Source organism: Oncorhynchus tshawytscha, linkage group LG19 (genome assembly GCF_018296145.1).
Source record: "Oncorhynchus tshawytscha isolate Ot180627B linkage group LG19, Otsh_v2.0, whole genome shotgun sequence".
Lineage (NCBI taxonomy): Eukaryota > Metazoa > Chordata > Actinopteri > Salmoniformes > Salmonidae > Oncorhynchus > Oncorhynchus tshawytscha.
In genome coordinates, this window is record NC_056447.1 from 37,207,008 (window position 1) to 37,223,967 (window position 16,960).

Here is a 16,960-nt window from a genome sequence, read left to right on the forward strand (position 1 = left end):
TGTGAGTTTGTTCACAGCTCTGGTAATCAATCTGCGATAGACAATAAGGTGTATGTTACAACAAAAAACAGACAGATGTGGCTGTGAGACTGCATAAGGAAGTAGTTCCAGTTTTGAGTAACAAAATTCCATCAGAATGCAAGTTAAAAGAAAATACAAACTACCAAACTTAGTTTGAAGTGTTTTTCGGCTGGCAATGCAGCTTTGCTTACATCGGTACTATGAATTACATGCATTTATTTGGGATGATGCTAATAATGCTAACACCTGGCTGTGGCAAAAGCAAACTATTTAAACCATTTGTGGATACTGTCACTACTGGCCTACAGACACAGTTCATCCACAATTGAGTTATCTCGTTAAGAATATACACGGCCAATAGACACACCTTATCCCATCACACTTTGATGACACAAGCAATTAAAGATGATCCAGAGGATCCTTGTAAACGGTCTGTTCTATATTTAGACAGTGTACATAGCCATGTTATTTTTGACTAGTTATTCAATGTGTATTTATTCCTCGTCACGTTTTTTTATTTTTTTAAATCTTTAAATCTTTAACTCTGCATTGTTGGAAAAGTACCCATAAGTAAGCATTTCACTGTTTAGTCTACACCTGTTGTTTACGACGCATGTGACAAATATAATTTGATTAGATGTTTTGTTTCCTTTTCTGATAAAGACTACTCTTGTAAACAGCAGTAAAACACCCTGAATGGTAGATAAAGAGGCTTTTATTTACACATGTACATAAACCAGAGATGTCCTTTCATGGAAGATATGAAAACTCAGCAGGGAGGGTTGTATCGTGGACAATGTGGGCTGCGTGTGAAAGATCAGAGGTGAGGGTGTTGTCGCTCCTTCACAGTGGGTTGGCGGGAGGTCAGGACCAGTTTTTGCTCACTACAATATTTTGTTCTGTGGAGTGTGTGTATATCAGGTCTACACACTCAATCTAAAGAAACAATCTAATTCGTACCATCGTAAAGTCATCATTGTGGAAAATGGAGACTGGCTGCAAATGCCAGAGCCCATGTGTATCTGTGTGTAGGTCGATTTATGGGTGGAAAGGTAGAGCGGGGCAGAGGTGTTTGTTTGGGTGGGGTGACTGTATGCCTCTTTTGACAAAAATGTAGAATTCCTACTAAAGGCCATTTTTACGTGTAACAGTCCTTCGTAGAAGTGCTTGTATTATTCATCAATTGTGGGAATAAATTAAGATATGGAAGATTTATTTTATACAGTGGGGAGAACATGTATTTGAAACACTGCCGATTTGGCAGGTTTTCCTACTTACAAAGCATGTAGAGGTCTGTAATATTTATTATAGGTACACTTCAACTGTGAGAGATGGAATCTAAAACAAAAATCTAGAAAATCATATTGTATGATTTTTAAGTAATTAATTTGCATTTTATTGCATGACATAAGTATTTGATCACCTACCAACCAGTAATAATTCCGGCTCTCACAGACCTGTAAGTTTTTCTTTAAGAAGCCCTCCTGTTTTCCACTCATTACTGCACCTGTTTGAACTTGTTACCTGTATAAAAGATACCTGTCCACACACTCAATCAAACAGACTCCAACCTCTCCACAATGGCCAAGACCAGAGAGCTGTGTAAGGACATCAGGGTAAAATTGTAGACCTGCACAAGGCTGGGATGGGCTACAGGACAATAGGCAAGCAGCTTGGTGAGAAGGCAACAACTGTTGGCGCAATTATTAGAAAATGTAAGAAGTTCAAGATGACGGTCAATCATCCTCGGTCTGGGGCTCCATGCAAGATCTCACCTCGTGGGGCGTCAATGATCATGAGGAAGGTGAGGGATCAGCCCAGAACTATACGGCAGGACCTGAAAAGAGCCGGGACCACAGTCTCAAAGAAAACCATTAGTAACACACTACGCCATCATGGATTAAAATCCTGCAGCGCATGCAAGGTCCCCCTGCTCAAGCCAGCGCATGTCCAGGCCCGTCTGAAGTTTGCCAATGACCATCTGGATGATCCAGAGGAGGAATGGGAGAAGGTCATGTGGTCTGATGAGACAAAAATAGAGCTTTTTGGTCTAAAGTCCACTCACTGTGTTTGGAGGAAGAGGAAGGATGAGTACAACCCCAAGAACACCATCCCAACCGTGAAGCATGGCGGTGGAAACATCATTCTTTGGGGATGCTTTTCTGCAAAGGGGACAGGACGACTGCACCGTATTGAGGGGAGGATGGATGGGGCCATGTATCGCGAGATCTTGGCCAACAACCTCCTTCCCTCAGTAAGAGCATTGAAGATGGGTCGTGGCTGGGTCTTCCAGCATGACAACGACCCGAAACACACAGCCAGGGCAACTAAGGAGTGGCTCCGTAAGAAGCATCTCAAGGTCCTGGAGTGGCCTAGCCAGTCTCCAGACCTGAACCCAATAGAAAATATTTGGAGGGAGCTGAAAGTCCCGAAACTTGAAGGATCTGGAGAAGGTCTGTATGGAGGAGTGGGCCAAAATCCCTGCTGCAGTGTGTGCAAACCTGGTCAAGAACTACAGGAAACGTATGATCTCTGTAATTGCAAACAAAGGTTTCTGTACCAAATATTAAGTTCTGCTTTTCTGATGTATAAAATACTTATGTCATGCAAAAAAATGCTAATTAATTACTTAAAAATCATACAATGTGATTTTCTGGATTTTTGTTTTAGATTCCGTCTCTCACAGTTGAAGTGTACCTATGATAAAAATTACAGACCTCTACATGCTTTGTAAGTAGGAAAACCTGAAAAATCGGCAGTGTATCAAATACTTGTTCTCCCCACTGTATATACACCAAATTGTTTTTATTTAAATAACTAGATGCAGTACAACCAAGGCGAGGGCGTTCGAAATTATGCTGGCTGCGGATCTGGTTCAGTACTGTAGGTGGCACCATGTGCTCTTTTTAAAGGCCCTAGGATCTATGTACAGCAATGGTCAGCCAGTCAGTGGGACGACAACCCAATTTGGTTTGAGGGGAGGTTTTAGTGGGTGGAAAATTCGAGGACAATTATAGCTTTATATAGTCGCAGCTACAGTATGCGTAACAGTGCAAATATCACGCAGCAGCTATATGGACACTAAATGATCATGGTACTTAATGGTAAGTTTACAAACATGTATAATTGCAACATGTATCTCATTATGGTAAGTGGTGAAATAAGTATAGCTAATTGTAATGGCTTAGCAGATAATAAGACTATCAGTCTTTACCTGGCTAAAAGATAAGGAATATTATATCAATTGTTTACAGTAAACTCATTCTGCACATTTAGATGAAGTTGTATGGAAAAAGGACTGGGGGGGGTCTATTTTTCACATGGGCAAAGAAACTCAAATAAGCGATGATATTAATTAGATCCAAATGTTCAAACTATTCAAACAGATCCACAAGGAATGTGGCCCATTAATCTATATGGTCCAAATAATGATGATCCATGCTTCTTTGTAAATAAATATATTACTTTATCGAGCTTAGAGTCAATACATGACTCAAGTATTATGGTGTGAGATTATAATACGGGTTTAAATACCTCAATGGACCGTAAAGGAAATCGCACTACAAACTTATCACCCTCATGCACTTAAGGAAATCACGAATATCATGGATTTATTGGAACTAGTGGCTATATGGAGGCTTAAATATCCTGACCTAGAGAGATAAACATGGCGGAGTTTCAATCAAGCTAGTCGTCTTGACTACTTATGTCATTCTCGCTGGCACTAAAAAAAAATAAAAGTGTTGATGGGGGACAGAATGCGGTTGGACCATCAAATAATTGGTATACACATTACTTTTCCACATGGGCGAGGATATAGGACATTTAATCAAAGCCTACCAGATGACAACTTGTTTTTAACCAAGACAGAAGAATTTATGACTGACTTTTTCCTACATAACATATAGTGCATTCTGAAAGTATTCATACCCCTTCCCCTTTTCCACATTTTGTTACGTTACAGCCTTATTAAAAAAATCCTCAATCTACACACACTACCCCAGAATGACAAAGTGAAACTTGACTTGGAAAAGCACACGTGTCTATATAAGGCCCACAGTTGACAGTGCATGTCAGAGCAAAAACCAAGCCATATGGTCAAAGGAATAGTCCATTAGAGCTCAGAGAGAGGATTGTGTCCTGGCACAGATCTGGGGAAGGGTACCAAAACATTTCTGCAGCATTGAAGGTCCCCAAGAACACAGTGGCCTCCATGATTTCATAAATGGAAGAAGTTTGGAACCACCAAGACTCTTCCTTGAGCTGGCCGCCCGGCCAAACTGAGCAATCGGGGTAGAAGGGCCTTGGTCAGGGAGTTGACCAAGAACCCGATGGTCACTCTGACAGAGCTCCAGAGTTCCTCTGTGGAGATGGGAGAACCTTCCAGAAGCACAACCATCTCTGCAGCACTCCACCAATCAGGCCTTGTTGGTAAATTGGCCAGACTGAAGCCACTCCTCAGTAAAAAGGCATATGACAGCCCGCTTGGAGTTTGCCAAAAGGCACCTAATGACTTTCAGACCTTGAGAAACAAGATTCTCTGGTCTGATGAAACCAAGACTGTGAAGCATGGTGGTGGCAGCATCATGCTGTGGGGATGGTTTTCAGCGGCAGGGACTGTGAGACTAGTCAGGATGGAGGTAAAGATGAAATGAGCAAAGTATAGAGATCCTTGAAGAAAACCTGGTCCAGAGTGCTCAGGACCTCAGACTGGGGTGAAGGTTTTCCTTCCAACAGGACAACGACTCTAGCACACAGCCAAGACAACACAGGAGTGGTTTCGGGACAAATCTCTGAATGTCCTTGAGTGGCCCCGCCAGAGCCCAGACATGAACTCGATCGAACATCTCTGGAGAGACCGGAACAAAGCTGTGCAGCGACGCTCCCCATCCTACCTGATAGAGCTTGAGAGGATCTGCAGAAAAGAATGGGAGAAACTCCCCAAATACAGGTGTGTCAAGCTTGTAGCATCATACCCAAGAAGCCCTAAGGCTGTAATCATTTCCAAAGGTGCTTCAACAAAGTACTGAGTCAACAGTGAAGAGGCGACTCCAGGATGCTGGCCTTCTAGGCAGATTCCTCTGTCCAGTGTCTGTGTTCTTTTGCCCATCTTAATCTTTTATTTTTATTGGCCAGTCTGAGATATGGCGTTTTCTTTGCAACTCTGCCTAGAAGGCAAGCATTCCGGAGTCGCCTCTTCATTGTTGACCTTGAGACTGGTGTTTTGTGGGTACTATATGTAATGAAGCTGCCTGTTGAGGACTTGTGAGGCGTCTGTTTCTCAAACTAGACACTCTAATATACTTGTCCTCTTGCTCAGTTGTGCACCGGGGCCTCTCACTCTTTCTATTCTGGTTAGAGCCTGTTTGCTCTGTTCTGTGAAGGGAGTAGTTCACAGCGTTGTACGAGGTCTTCAGTTTCTTGACAATTTTTCACATGGAATAGCCTTCATTTCTCAGAACAAAAAGAGACTGACGAGTTTCAGAAGAAAGTTCTTTGTTTCTGGCCATTTCGAGCCTGTAATCGAACCCACAAATGCTGATGCTCCAGATACTCAACTAGTCTAAAGTTGGCCAGTTTTATTGCTTGTTTAATTAGGACAACAGTTTTCAGTTTGGAAAAGGGTTTTCTAATGATCAATTAGCCTTTTAAAATGATACACTCGAATTGGTTAACACAACGTGCCATTGGAACACAGGAGTGATGGTTGCTGATAATGGGCCTCTGTACACCTATGTAGATATTGTGTTTAAAAAATCTGCCGTTTCCAACTACAATATATGTATTTCTGATCAATTTTATGTTATTTTAATGGACACATTGTTTAGCTTTTCTTTCAAAAACAAGGACATTTCTATGTGACCCAAAACTTTTTAACGGTAGTGTATAGATATTATATTTATAAAAAATATATTAACCAAAAAATATATGGGGGATTGGATATGATGCAGTCAATTTTACACTAATATAAGCCACAATCTATCTGCAAAATGAAAGCTAATCTACCCCATAAAAAAATGTTATAATAAAAAATAAAAAATGTAACCTTTTATTTAACTAGGTTATTTCAGTCATCTCAGAGACCAACCGAAGACCTTTTTGATTCTACTGGTCCTGGATCAGAATTCAAATTGATCTGGTCATAAAACCACACTAGCCTCTACTGACTGTTTAGGAATGGTGTCACTGAGTGGGTTGATGAGAAACCGTAGATGGAATGGAGAGTGTGGGAGTAAGTGCCTTTTAGGACAAATACAGATATACAAAGATTAGAGCTTTATTTCAATTTGTGCGATTCCTCACATCTTCTTTCCTCGCCTCCTTCTCTTTCAGATATGAAGTTGGTGGTTAAATGACAGTGCCGGGAGTTTTAGACTCAAGATTTAGGTAGAACTGTTTCCTTGAGTCTACCTACTTAGTTACAAGTTTTTTTTGTTTTTTTTTGGTCAGGTCATGTGGTTAGGAATAACTCTGGGCCTTAGTTATGACTTGAACAGAGTCACTCCTGTAGGCATTCCACTAAGACTAAAAGCGAAATATTAAATGTATAGTTTGGGATTTTGGCAATATCTACTTCCTCAGAGTCAAATGAACTTGTGGATAACAGTTTTCTGTCTCTGCCTCCAGTATGAAGGAATTTAGAGGATGTTGTGTGAGCCAATGCTGGAAATCTTTGGGATCACTAGCATACTAGCTGGTCCGGAAGACTTAAGCTGCGTTTGAATACCCATACTAACATACTGTATACTACATACTTAATGAGTATATACTACATACTGTATACTATTAGTTAAATGTAGTATACTGTAAAGGAACGGTATCCTCTCAGTTGAGCATGCTAGCGCTTCGCCTGTCTACCGGAAGTTGAAGTTGTAGTTGTTGCTATGAAACCTCTTGCTAGCTTTTTAGCATAACAAATGACTATCTAGACATTTTACGATTTCGAATGTGTTCATGAATTCAATCTGGAGTGCCAGAGTGTGCTTAGAGTGCCCCCTGGGCGTTCATAAATCCAGAGCGTGGAGGTGAAAATTCATGACTATGGTTGATTTTCCAGCCGCTCCCTCTATGTCCTTTTGTCCCCCTCACACCCCAAATCATATTTGTCCTGGCTGGCTCAGGAAGGCTGCAGCAGTTGCAGATGTTGTTGACGGCTGTGAAGTAGGGAGGAAGTTCCAAATACTCCAGAATCCTCTTCTCTTTTTACATGTTTGATCTGAGAGGATAGCAGTGATTCCACTGAGGCTGATAGAAAGCAGATTGGAGTGGTGGATTTATTTGAGCTGTGCCTTGTAAAAGTGTGCTGTGTGTGTAGGTCTTTGTGTGTTTTTAGGTTTGGTTGAGCCAAGTGGGCTGCAATGAGACAGAGGTGGAATGACCTGTTGAGAGTGTGAATGAGGGCTCTGACAAAACATACATGCATGTAGATAAACACAAGCACCTCCACACAGATACTCAAAAACATACACACACACACACACACAAAGCATTATATAATTATTTTTATCTAAAGAGATTCTCATGCAATTACACCACAGTCCAAAACTGTAACAGTTGAAGACCGAGGGGTAACATAACAAATATGCTTTTCTTTTGTTTTCAAACAACTATCTCATTGTCCTCTATCTTGCATTATTCAATCTGAACCATATTCACATGCACCCAAAAGTACCATTCAGATTGCAACAACAGAAAGGGCCTTGTTTGCACAGTTGGTTATTGTGTTTCAATCTGGCCTTCTCCAAATGTTTTTTTGCATTAAGCCACTGTTGTTGTTTAGTTCTGTCTTCTTTCGCCCATTGCTGTATTTCTTCAGTATCCTGGCTCCATTAGTGTTGAAAGCATTAAAAAAAAGATTGGCATCGACAACAAAAAAGAAAGCTTTATCCACTTTTTTGTTATTTTCAGGGCATAGCAACTAGCAAACTCTGCTGAGTTGAATTTGAGATGCCTCTTGATTGTTCAGCGTATTTTCTTCTCCAGCTCGTCTTGGCACGGAAACAGCGTGGGCTTGTCTGATGCAGCCTTCTAATCCTCCCCACACACACACACACACCTCAGTGAGCCCTGCTGGTACAGTACTGGTGTGATCAGCCAGTTCCTATTATTTAGGGACCCAAATCCTGCAAGCCGGAGTTTAACAGTAACTAATGCACTTAAGAGCCACCAAACCACCACGGTCTATTCTGATTTGTGCTGCTTCTCTCTCGCCAAGTTTTATATTTCTTACTAGGCATTTCTTTGACAACTCATTGCAAGTTGATGTGATTTCGACTTGTGCGAACTTGGGCCTAAACACGAATTAGGATATTGAAAGCATTGGAAGAATTGTGTGCCTGTGTATAAGTCAGAATATGGCACCGAATGGTGTGTGTCACTCGGACTGTGTGCCAGTGTTTGTCAAAGAGTGTGAGATGGTGTGTTGTTTGCTTCATATTGCTTACAGATCTCCATCATGTGTTTGGGTTATATGTGGTCATTGTGTATCTTGTGAGTGTCAGATCCATAATTTCATACGACAGTTTGTGTTTTTGATCAGAACACATTCTCCTTCCAGACATATCAGTCTAAGCCCAGATATGGGAGATGATGGCTCTTTCTCAATTCGTCTTTCATCAATGACTTGTCCTCTCCTCACCTCTTTCTCAAACCTCATTGGAGGAGAAGCCCTCCCCTCTTACCTTTTCCTCCAATGAGTTCTGAGAAGTAGATGAGGAGAGGTTTTGAGGAATCAGAAGTGGTTCCTGGGAGACTTCCTGTAGTGATGAACCCTCTGCTCTCTGTGTGCTCAGATCCTCAAGAGAATGCTAACAGCTCTCTCATGAAGGGTTAAAGTCCCAACCTTTTAGTTGAATCGGACAAGTGGTAGTCAACCCTTGAACCCCGTTGTCCTTAAATATACTAGTAGATTTAGCAGCACACAATCAAACACTACACTTAGCAAACTCAATCACACTTAGAATTTCTCTTAAACTGACAAGACCAGAATAATTTAATAGTTATTCACTCATCATTAAGCACACCCGCAATCATAAATCATTTTAGTCCACATAGACAACATATAGTGCATTTGGGAATTTTTCAGACCCCCTGACTTTTTCCACATTTTGTTACGTTACAGCCTTATTCTAAAATTGATTTTTTTTTAAACTCATCAATCTACACACAATACCCCATAATGACAAAGCGAAAACCGGCTATATAACCTGTCTATATAAGGTCCCACAGTTGACAGTGCATGTCAGAGCAAAAACCAAGCCATTAGGTCTAGGTAATTGTCCGTAGAGCTCAGACACAGGATTGTGTCGAGGCACAGATCTGAGGAAGGGTACCAAAACATTTCTGCAGCATTGAAGGTCCCCAAGAACACAGTGGCCTCAATCATTCTTAAATGGAAGAAGTTTGGAACCACCAAGACTTTTCCTTGAGCTGGCAGCCCGGCCAAACTGAACAATCGGGGGAGAAGGACCTTAGGAAGCTCTAGGAAGAGTCTTCGTGGTTCCAAACCTCTTCCATTTAAGAATGATGGAGGCGACTGTGTTCTTGGGGACCTTCAATGCTGCATACATTTTTTTGGTACCCTTCCCCAGATCTTTGCCTCGAGACAATCCTGTCTCTACAGACAATTCCTGCGACCCTATGGCTTGGTTTCTGCTCTGACATGCACTGTCAACTGTGGGACCTTATATAGACAGGTGTGCTTTGGGCTGGGCTCCTTAGTTCCAGTGAAGGACAGCATACAATGACATTCTAGACGATTCTGTGCATCCAACTTTGTGGCAACAGTTTGGGGAAGGCCCTTGTTTCATCATGACAAGGACCCCGTGCACAAAGCGAGGTCCATACAGAAATGTTTTGTCGAGATCGGTGTGGAATAACTTGACTGGCCTGCACAGAGCCCTCACCTCAACCCCATCGATGAATTGGAATGCCGACTGCGTGCCCGACCTCACTAATGCCCTTGTGGCTGAATGGAAGCAAGTACCCGCAGCAATGTTCCAACATCTAGTGGAACGTCTTCCCAGAAGAGTGGAGGCTGTTGTAGCAGCACAGGGGGGACCAACTCCATATTAATACCCATGATTCTAGAATGAGATGTTTGACGAGCAGGTGTCCACATACAGTACCAGTCAAAAGTTTGGACACACCTACTCATTGAAAGGTTTTCTTCATTTTTTTCTACATTGTAGAATTATAGTGAAGACATCAACACTATGAAATAACACATGGAATCACATAGTAACCAAAAAAGTGTTAAACGAATCAAAATATATTTTATATTTGAGATTCTCAAAAAGTAGCCACCCTTTGCTTTGATGACAGCTGTGCACAGTTTTGGCATTCTCTCAACCAGCTTCACCTAGAATGCTTTTCCAACAGTCTTGGAGTTCCCACAAGCTCCTTCACTCTGCGGTCCAACTCATCCCAGACCATCTAAATTGGTTTGAGGTCGGGGGATTGTGGAGGCCAGGTCATCTGATGCAGCACTCCATCACTCTCCTTCTTGGTAAAATAGCCCTTACACAGCCTGGGAGGTGTGTTTTGGGTCATTGTTCTGTTGAAAAACAAATTATAGTCCTACTAAGTGCAAACCAGATGGGATGGGGTGTCGCTGCAGAATGCTGTGGTAGCCATGCTGGTTAAGTGTGCCTTGAATTCTAAATAAATCACAGAACGTGTCACCAGCAAAGCACCCCCATACCATCACATCCCTCCTCCATGCTTCACGGTGGGGACCACACCTGCCGAGATCAACCATTCACCTTCTTTGTCTCACAAAGACACAGCGCTTGGAACCAAAATTTCTCATTTGAACTATGAAGCATTTATTTGAGCTGCAATTTCTGAGGCTGGTAACTAATGAACTTATCCTGTGCAGCAGAGGTCACTCTGGGTCTTCCTTTCCTGTGGAGGTCCTCATGAGAGCCAGTGTCATCATAGTGCTTGATGGTTTTTGCGACTGCACTTGAAACTTTCAAAGTTTTTTACATTTTCCAAATTTACTGACCTTTGTCTTAAAGTAATGATGGACTGTCGTTTCTCTTTGCTTATTTGAGCTGGTCTTGCCATAATATGGACTTGTTCTTTTACCAAATAGGGCTATCTTCTGTATACCACCCGTACCTGGTCACAACACAAATGATTTGCTCAAATGCATTAAGGAAAGAAATTCCACAAATGAACTTTTAACAAGGCACACCTGTTAATTGAAATTGCATTCCAGGGGACTACCTCATGAATCTGGTTGAGAGAATATATTATGATTTGTTTTACACTTTTTGGTGACTACATGATTCCATATGTGTAATTTCATAGTTTTGATGTCTTCACTATTATTCTACAATGTAGAAAATAGTAAAAATACAGAAAAACCCTTGAATGAGTAGGTGTGTCCAAACTTTTGACTGGTACTGCACTTTTGGTCATGAGGTGTATCTAGCTAAAGCCAACTTAATAAAATTGCTAGGTGACTAGTATTACAGAGAAACATTTTCATTTGATTTATTAATCAAGAAGGTATCAATAGGCTCCATAGCTTGATCAAATTAATTTGCTAACATACCTCCTGTGAGTCCTGCCCATCACCGGCAGCTTAAATGAAATCAAATGCTGTGTCACTCGGCACTCATTCTCCTTCTCTACTGACGAGACTGTCTGCAAGCACTAGAGTATCTAACGTCTATGCCTAGCATATCTTTGCTCCGTGGTGCAAATTGGAAGGAACCACTTACTAGGGAGAAGGGGGGTACTCTTTGCCTGGTCCAATCAGTGTGCCCCCTCCACCAAATGTAGCTGACAGATCTTTTTTTTATAAAGAATTATATAAATAATTAGGATAAAACGTGGGCTTAAAAATTCTGTTAAATTAATTACCTCTGCCTACCTACTACATTCCAAGCGTACTCTCACGACATTCCTGCTCCACCTGTATGTAAATAACTAGGGTCAGTTTTACTTTAATTATTTGTCTCTCAGATTTAGAGGCCTGTTCAGACAGAAAGTGTGTATCCCTAATAAACAGATTAGCCTAGTGCGTCTTTCTACAGAGTTCATATGACTGATGGTCTATCCGCATTTATTTCACAGCTGTTTTGTCTTTTTGTGCAGAGCTGGGCTGACTTGCCTGAAGAGTGGAAAAGGGTTGAACTTTTGATGGACCGCAGATGGATATGACAGAACGTGTAGATGAATATGACAGAACGTGTAGCTGTAGATGAATATGACAGAACGTGTAGCTGCAGATGAATATGACAGAACGTGTAGCTGCAGATGCATAAGACAGAACGTGTAGATGCAGATGCATATGACAGAACGTGTAGATGCAGATGAATATGACAGAACGTGTAGATGCAGATGCATATGACAGAACGTGTAGATGCAGATGCATATGACAGAACGTGTAGATGCAGATGCATATGACAGAACGTGTAGATGCAGATGCATATGACAGAACGTGTAGATGCAGATGCATATGACAGAACGTGTAGATGCAGATGACAGAACGTGTAGATGCAGATGCAGATGACAGAACGTGTAGATGCAGATGCATATGACAGAACGTGTAGATGCAGATGCATATGGCAATGTCTCTGTGGTCAGTGTATTTATTTTCTCACAGAAGGGTCAGTTTCCCTGTGGTCAGTTTTTGTATAGTCTGTCTGTGATTACCGTTATTCAGACTACGATCTATTGCCCTTCAGTCAGTCAGTGTATGTTCACTCAGATGTCACTCACTCAGCAAGACCCCTCAGATCAAGGCTATTTATTGCCCTCTAAGTGGTCAGTGTATATATGGACCCTTTGTCCAATCACATACACTCCCTGTCAGTGTGTGTTTATAGTCCCACAGTCCATTACAATAATTACAATACCACAGAGCAGTGGTCCTGGAGCAGATTTGAGGAGATAGGTGCCTTGCTCAAGTGCACAATGTCAGTAGGTAGCACATGGAATATTGAAGCCAGGAAGCCTCCAGCTGCCGGCTCATTCCCTGCAGAATTCCTCCGTCAGCCTTGGGATTTGAACCGGCAACTCTCTGTTTACTCTCTGTTTACTGGCCCCCCTTTTCAAGACTACCTTCACCCCCCAATCACCCTCTCTGTAGTTCCCTATGTTGCATCCGTTTTGTGGCTCTCATCCGGCTAGTGTAGCCAGGGAGTCTTCCTTCTCATCTAATAGTTCCCATCAGCCCGGCTGGGACTGGCGTGTCCTGGTGAGTCGGCATCAGACATTGTGGTGAAAAAGAAAAATCTGGCAAAATCTCCCGGAGCCTGACACAACCCACCAGGCTCCAGGGGGGTTAACACGACTCAGGAAACACGTAACCGAGTCACCAACTTCAAAGCGAAGGTTGTGGTTTGGTGAGGGGGTGGAACAGGGCGGGTTGATACGGTAAGGGGGGCACAAACAGCATCTGTAATTGAGGTTTGAGGTTTGGGTTTTTTCTGCAGACAAGCAGATTCTGATTCATCCCCAAATTGGGAATGTCTGTTAAGCCTGCACCCAGCTGCTCTGCTCTACTCCACTCCACTGGCATGGGAGTAAGTCAGACTGGTTAAAGCTGGAGACAAAGCACACATGGGAGTAAGTCAGACTGGTTAAAGCTGGAGACAAAGCACACATGGGAGTAAGTCAGACTGGTTAAAGCTGGAGACAAAGCACACATGGGAGTAAGTCAGACTGGTTAAAGCTGGAGACAAAGCACACATGCAAGAGGACATGTAGGTCATGCAAGGTGGAGAGAGAGACATGTTGTAGTGCTGTGTAAGGTAGTAATCGCAAGAGAGATGCATGGTTTTATTTAAACGCACACACACAGAGTTCACTTAATATTTTCCTCCATCAATCTTGCTGGGTCAGGTGTGACAGTATGATTGTATGTTAGCTTTGCATGTCTGTTCAAATATTCCACAACTTATTATAGTAGGCCTACTGTATGTTATTCAATTAGGCCTAGACACCATAGCTCTTACACTAGGGCCTTGGGGCTATAGGGTGTGTGTGTGTGTGTGTGTGTGTGTGTGTGTGTGTGTGTGTGTGTGTGTCAATGTAAATCTACAGGAATACTCCATACCATGTTGCAACTGTACTATCCTGCTCTGTTATTAGTGAGTGTGTTAAATGTTGAGCTTTGGCACAGCTTGGCTGTAGTTCAACACAACAGGGTTTAGGGGTCTCCCCTTCTCTAGATGTTTCTCTCTTTCCCTCTCCTCTTTTTCTTTTTTTCCCATCTCTCTATCTCAGGTGGCAATGAGAGTGACATGTTCAGTGATCTGTGTGTCCCGGTACGCTAGCCTGTGCTTGTTACACCCTGATAGCTGTGTCTAATGAAAGAATGTAAACACACATCAGATCGGGCATAAATACTTCTGTCTGCTGTTTATTGTTAATCGGCCTCTCTTCAGGGAAGTGTAGCCAGTCAGTGAGTTAGAGAGCAGATCCAGATCCTGGATCCTTGATTCAAAGCATTAGCTAGTTGGCAGAGGCAGCTAACAATGGCTGCATCTGAAATGGCATCATGTTCTCTACATAGTGCACTACGTTTGACCAGAGCCCTATGGCAGTACACTATAAAGGTAATAATAGGGTGCCATTGTGGGCACTAATGCTAAGCAGACGTCTTCAAAACCATAGTGGCTGCTCTCTCTCTCGAAGATGATGTGATATCATCGGAGAGAAAGCTAGGGGTTGTGTGTGTGTTAAGGTTTTAAGCCATGTTTGATGTACAAACAGACACATTGGCTCACCCTTGCACAAGCTCTCACCAGAGGCAATATTTTTCTTGCAGTGAAATTAATCATAGTTTTGTGATTAATTAGACAAATCATAGTCTTGCCATTGTGATAATAAATATTTGCTCCAATTGAGCATTTTTCCAATTCCATCTTATATGAATCATTTTCCCTCCCTCCCTCCCTCCCTCCCTCCCTCCCTCCCTCCCTCCCTCCCTCCCTCCCTCCCTCCCTCCCTCCCTCCCTCCTTCCTTCCCTCACACTCCTCCCCCTGGTCAGGTGCTGCGTGGGGCCCAGCTGATAGCGGTGGCGTCAGCTGACGGGGGGGCCACAGCAGTGGAGGGCTCCCCCCTACAGGCCAGTGACATACAGGTGCAGTATGTCCAACTGGCCCAAGTCAACGACCACACCACTACTGTACAGGTGAGGAGCACAACCTGTCGTTGAGTCTGGCAGGCCTGACGGCAGCATTCCTGACTGTTTCTGTTTTGCATCTCAGCTACGGTTCCGACTTAATGTTCGCTCAAACTCCTGAGACACACCTGTGACATTTACATTTCCACACATCCAGTAGAGTAGACTTCAAACATACATGGTGTATACAAGGCAGCAGCTACTCTTCCTGGGGTCCAGCAATATTAATGCAGCTATATACAATTATTTTTTAAAGAACACATTAAGTTTACACGTTACAGGGCTGTACGGAGATTAGTCAGCCAGCCCAGTTGACTGAGCATTCCAAGGGAGTGAACACAGCTGAGTGAGGTGAAACAGGTCCTCAACACTAATCTACACCAATCACACTACACAATGCATTTTGTTTTTTTAAACAAAGCATAATAAATATCCTCTCTCACACCCTCTCTCTATCCATCCATCCCCCAGGAGATCATTAATCATTCCCCGATGGTGCCATTAAAGAGTATCAAAGGCAGGGCGGCAGGCGGTTAACACTGGTGTTCTCAGACATCAGGAGAGAGCAAGGGGCTGATGGAGCCATCACAGGTTCTGGGTCTGAAGTGGAGGGGGGTGGATTAGTGTAGGATATTGTGGAGGTGAGGGGGAAATGGATGGAAGGTGTAAGCGTTTACAGATGTAAGGGGAGGTTAGAGTGGGTGGTTGATAGTTATGGGTTTTATGTGTAGGGGGTGTTTCAGATGAGATGTTACAGAGAATTTTGTCAAGTGTTGGGGATGTTTGGGGGGTGGTTGAGTTGAGGGAGGCAGAAGTATAGAGGGTTGGGTTCTAAATATACCTGAGGACAGTTAAGGGCTCACACCAGGACATTCTGGGTTCTATTTAAACAAACCTAATGCATTAGCGTTATAGGTTCGGGGATGTGTCAAGTATTCTTTTCTATTTTCTGAACCAGAATCATGGTCGCACTAGCTGGCGCAAAAGGGCTGGGTTTTGAAGAATAAACAAGTTTCTGGCCAATCAGAACATGTTCCATGGCTAAATACAGTGTATATACATACAAAATTATGTGGAGACCCATAGATGCCACCTTTCCAACAAGTCAGTTTGTCAAATGTCTGCCCTGCTAGAGCTGCTCCAATGAACTGTGTTATTGTGAAGTGGAAACGTCTAGGCGCAACAACGGCTCAGCCGTGAAGTGGTAGGCCACACAAGCTCCCAGAACGGACGGGAGCACTGAGTGCTGAAGTGCGTAGAGAGTGTAAAAATCATCTGACCTCGGTTGCAACATTCACTACTGAGTTCCAAACAGCCACTGGAAGCAACGTCAGCACAAGAACTGTTTGTCAGGAGCTTCATGAAATGGGTTTCCATTGCCGAGCAGCTGAACACAAGCCTAAGATCACCATGCGCAATGCCAAGTGCTGGAGGGGTGTAAAGCTAGATGCCATTGGATTTTCATGGTCAGGCTAGGCACCTTAGTTCCAGTGAAGGGAAATCTCAAGCCCGATGCCATTGGACTCTGGAGCAGTGGAAACGAGTTCTCTGGCAGTCCGAGTGGACTGCAGTCACCATCTGGCAGTCCAATGGACGCATTTGGGTTAGAAGGATGCCAGGAGAATGCTACCTGTCCGAATGCATAGTGCCAACTATAAAGTTTGGTGGAGGAGGAATAATGGTCTGGGGCTGTTTTTCATGCTTTGGGCTGGGCCACTTAGTTCCAGTGAAGGACAGCATACAATGATATTCTAGACGATTCTGTGCTTCCAACTTTGTGGCAATAGTTTGGG

General features: G+C 42.9%; 1 protein-coding gene across 2 annotated transcripts in view; it reads left to right on the forward strand.

Moving 5' to 3' along the window:
• Positions 1 to 16,960, forward strand: part of banp (BTG3 associated nuclear protein) — a 71,904-nt gene that overhangs the window by 45,134 nt on the left and 9,810 nt on the right. For both annotated transcript variants that reach the window (XM_024379763.2, XM_024379764.2), the window contains exon 12: positions 15,033 to 15,176. In XM_024379763.2, coding sequence (XP_024235531.1) covers positions 15,033 to 15,176 — 144 coding nt within the window. The remainder of the gene's footprint in view (positions 1 to 15,032; positions 15,177 to 16,960) is intronic.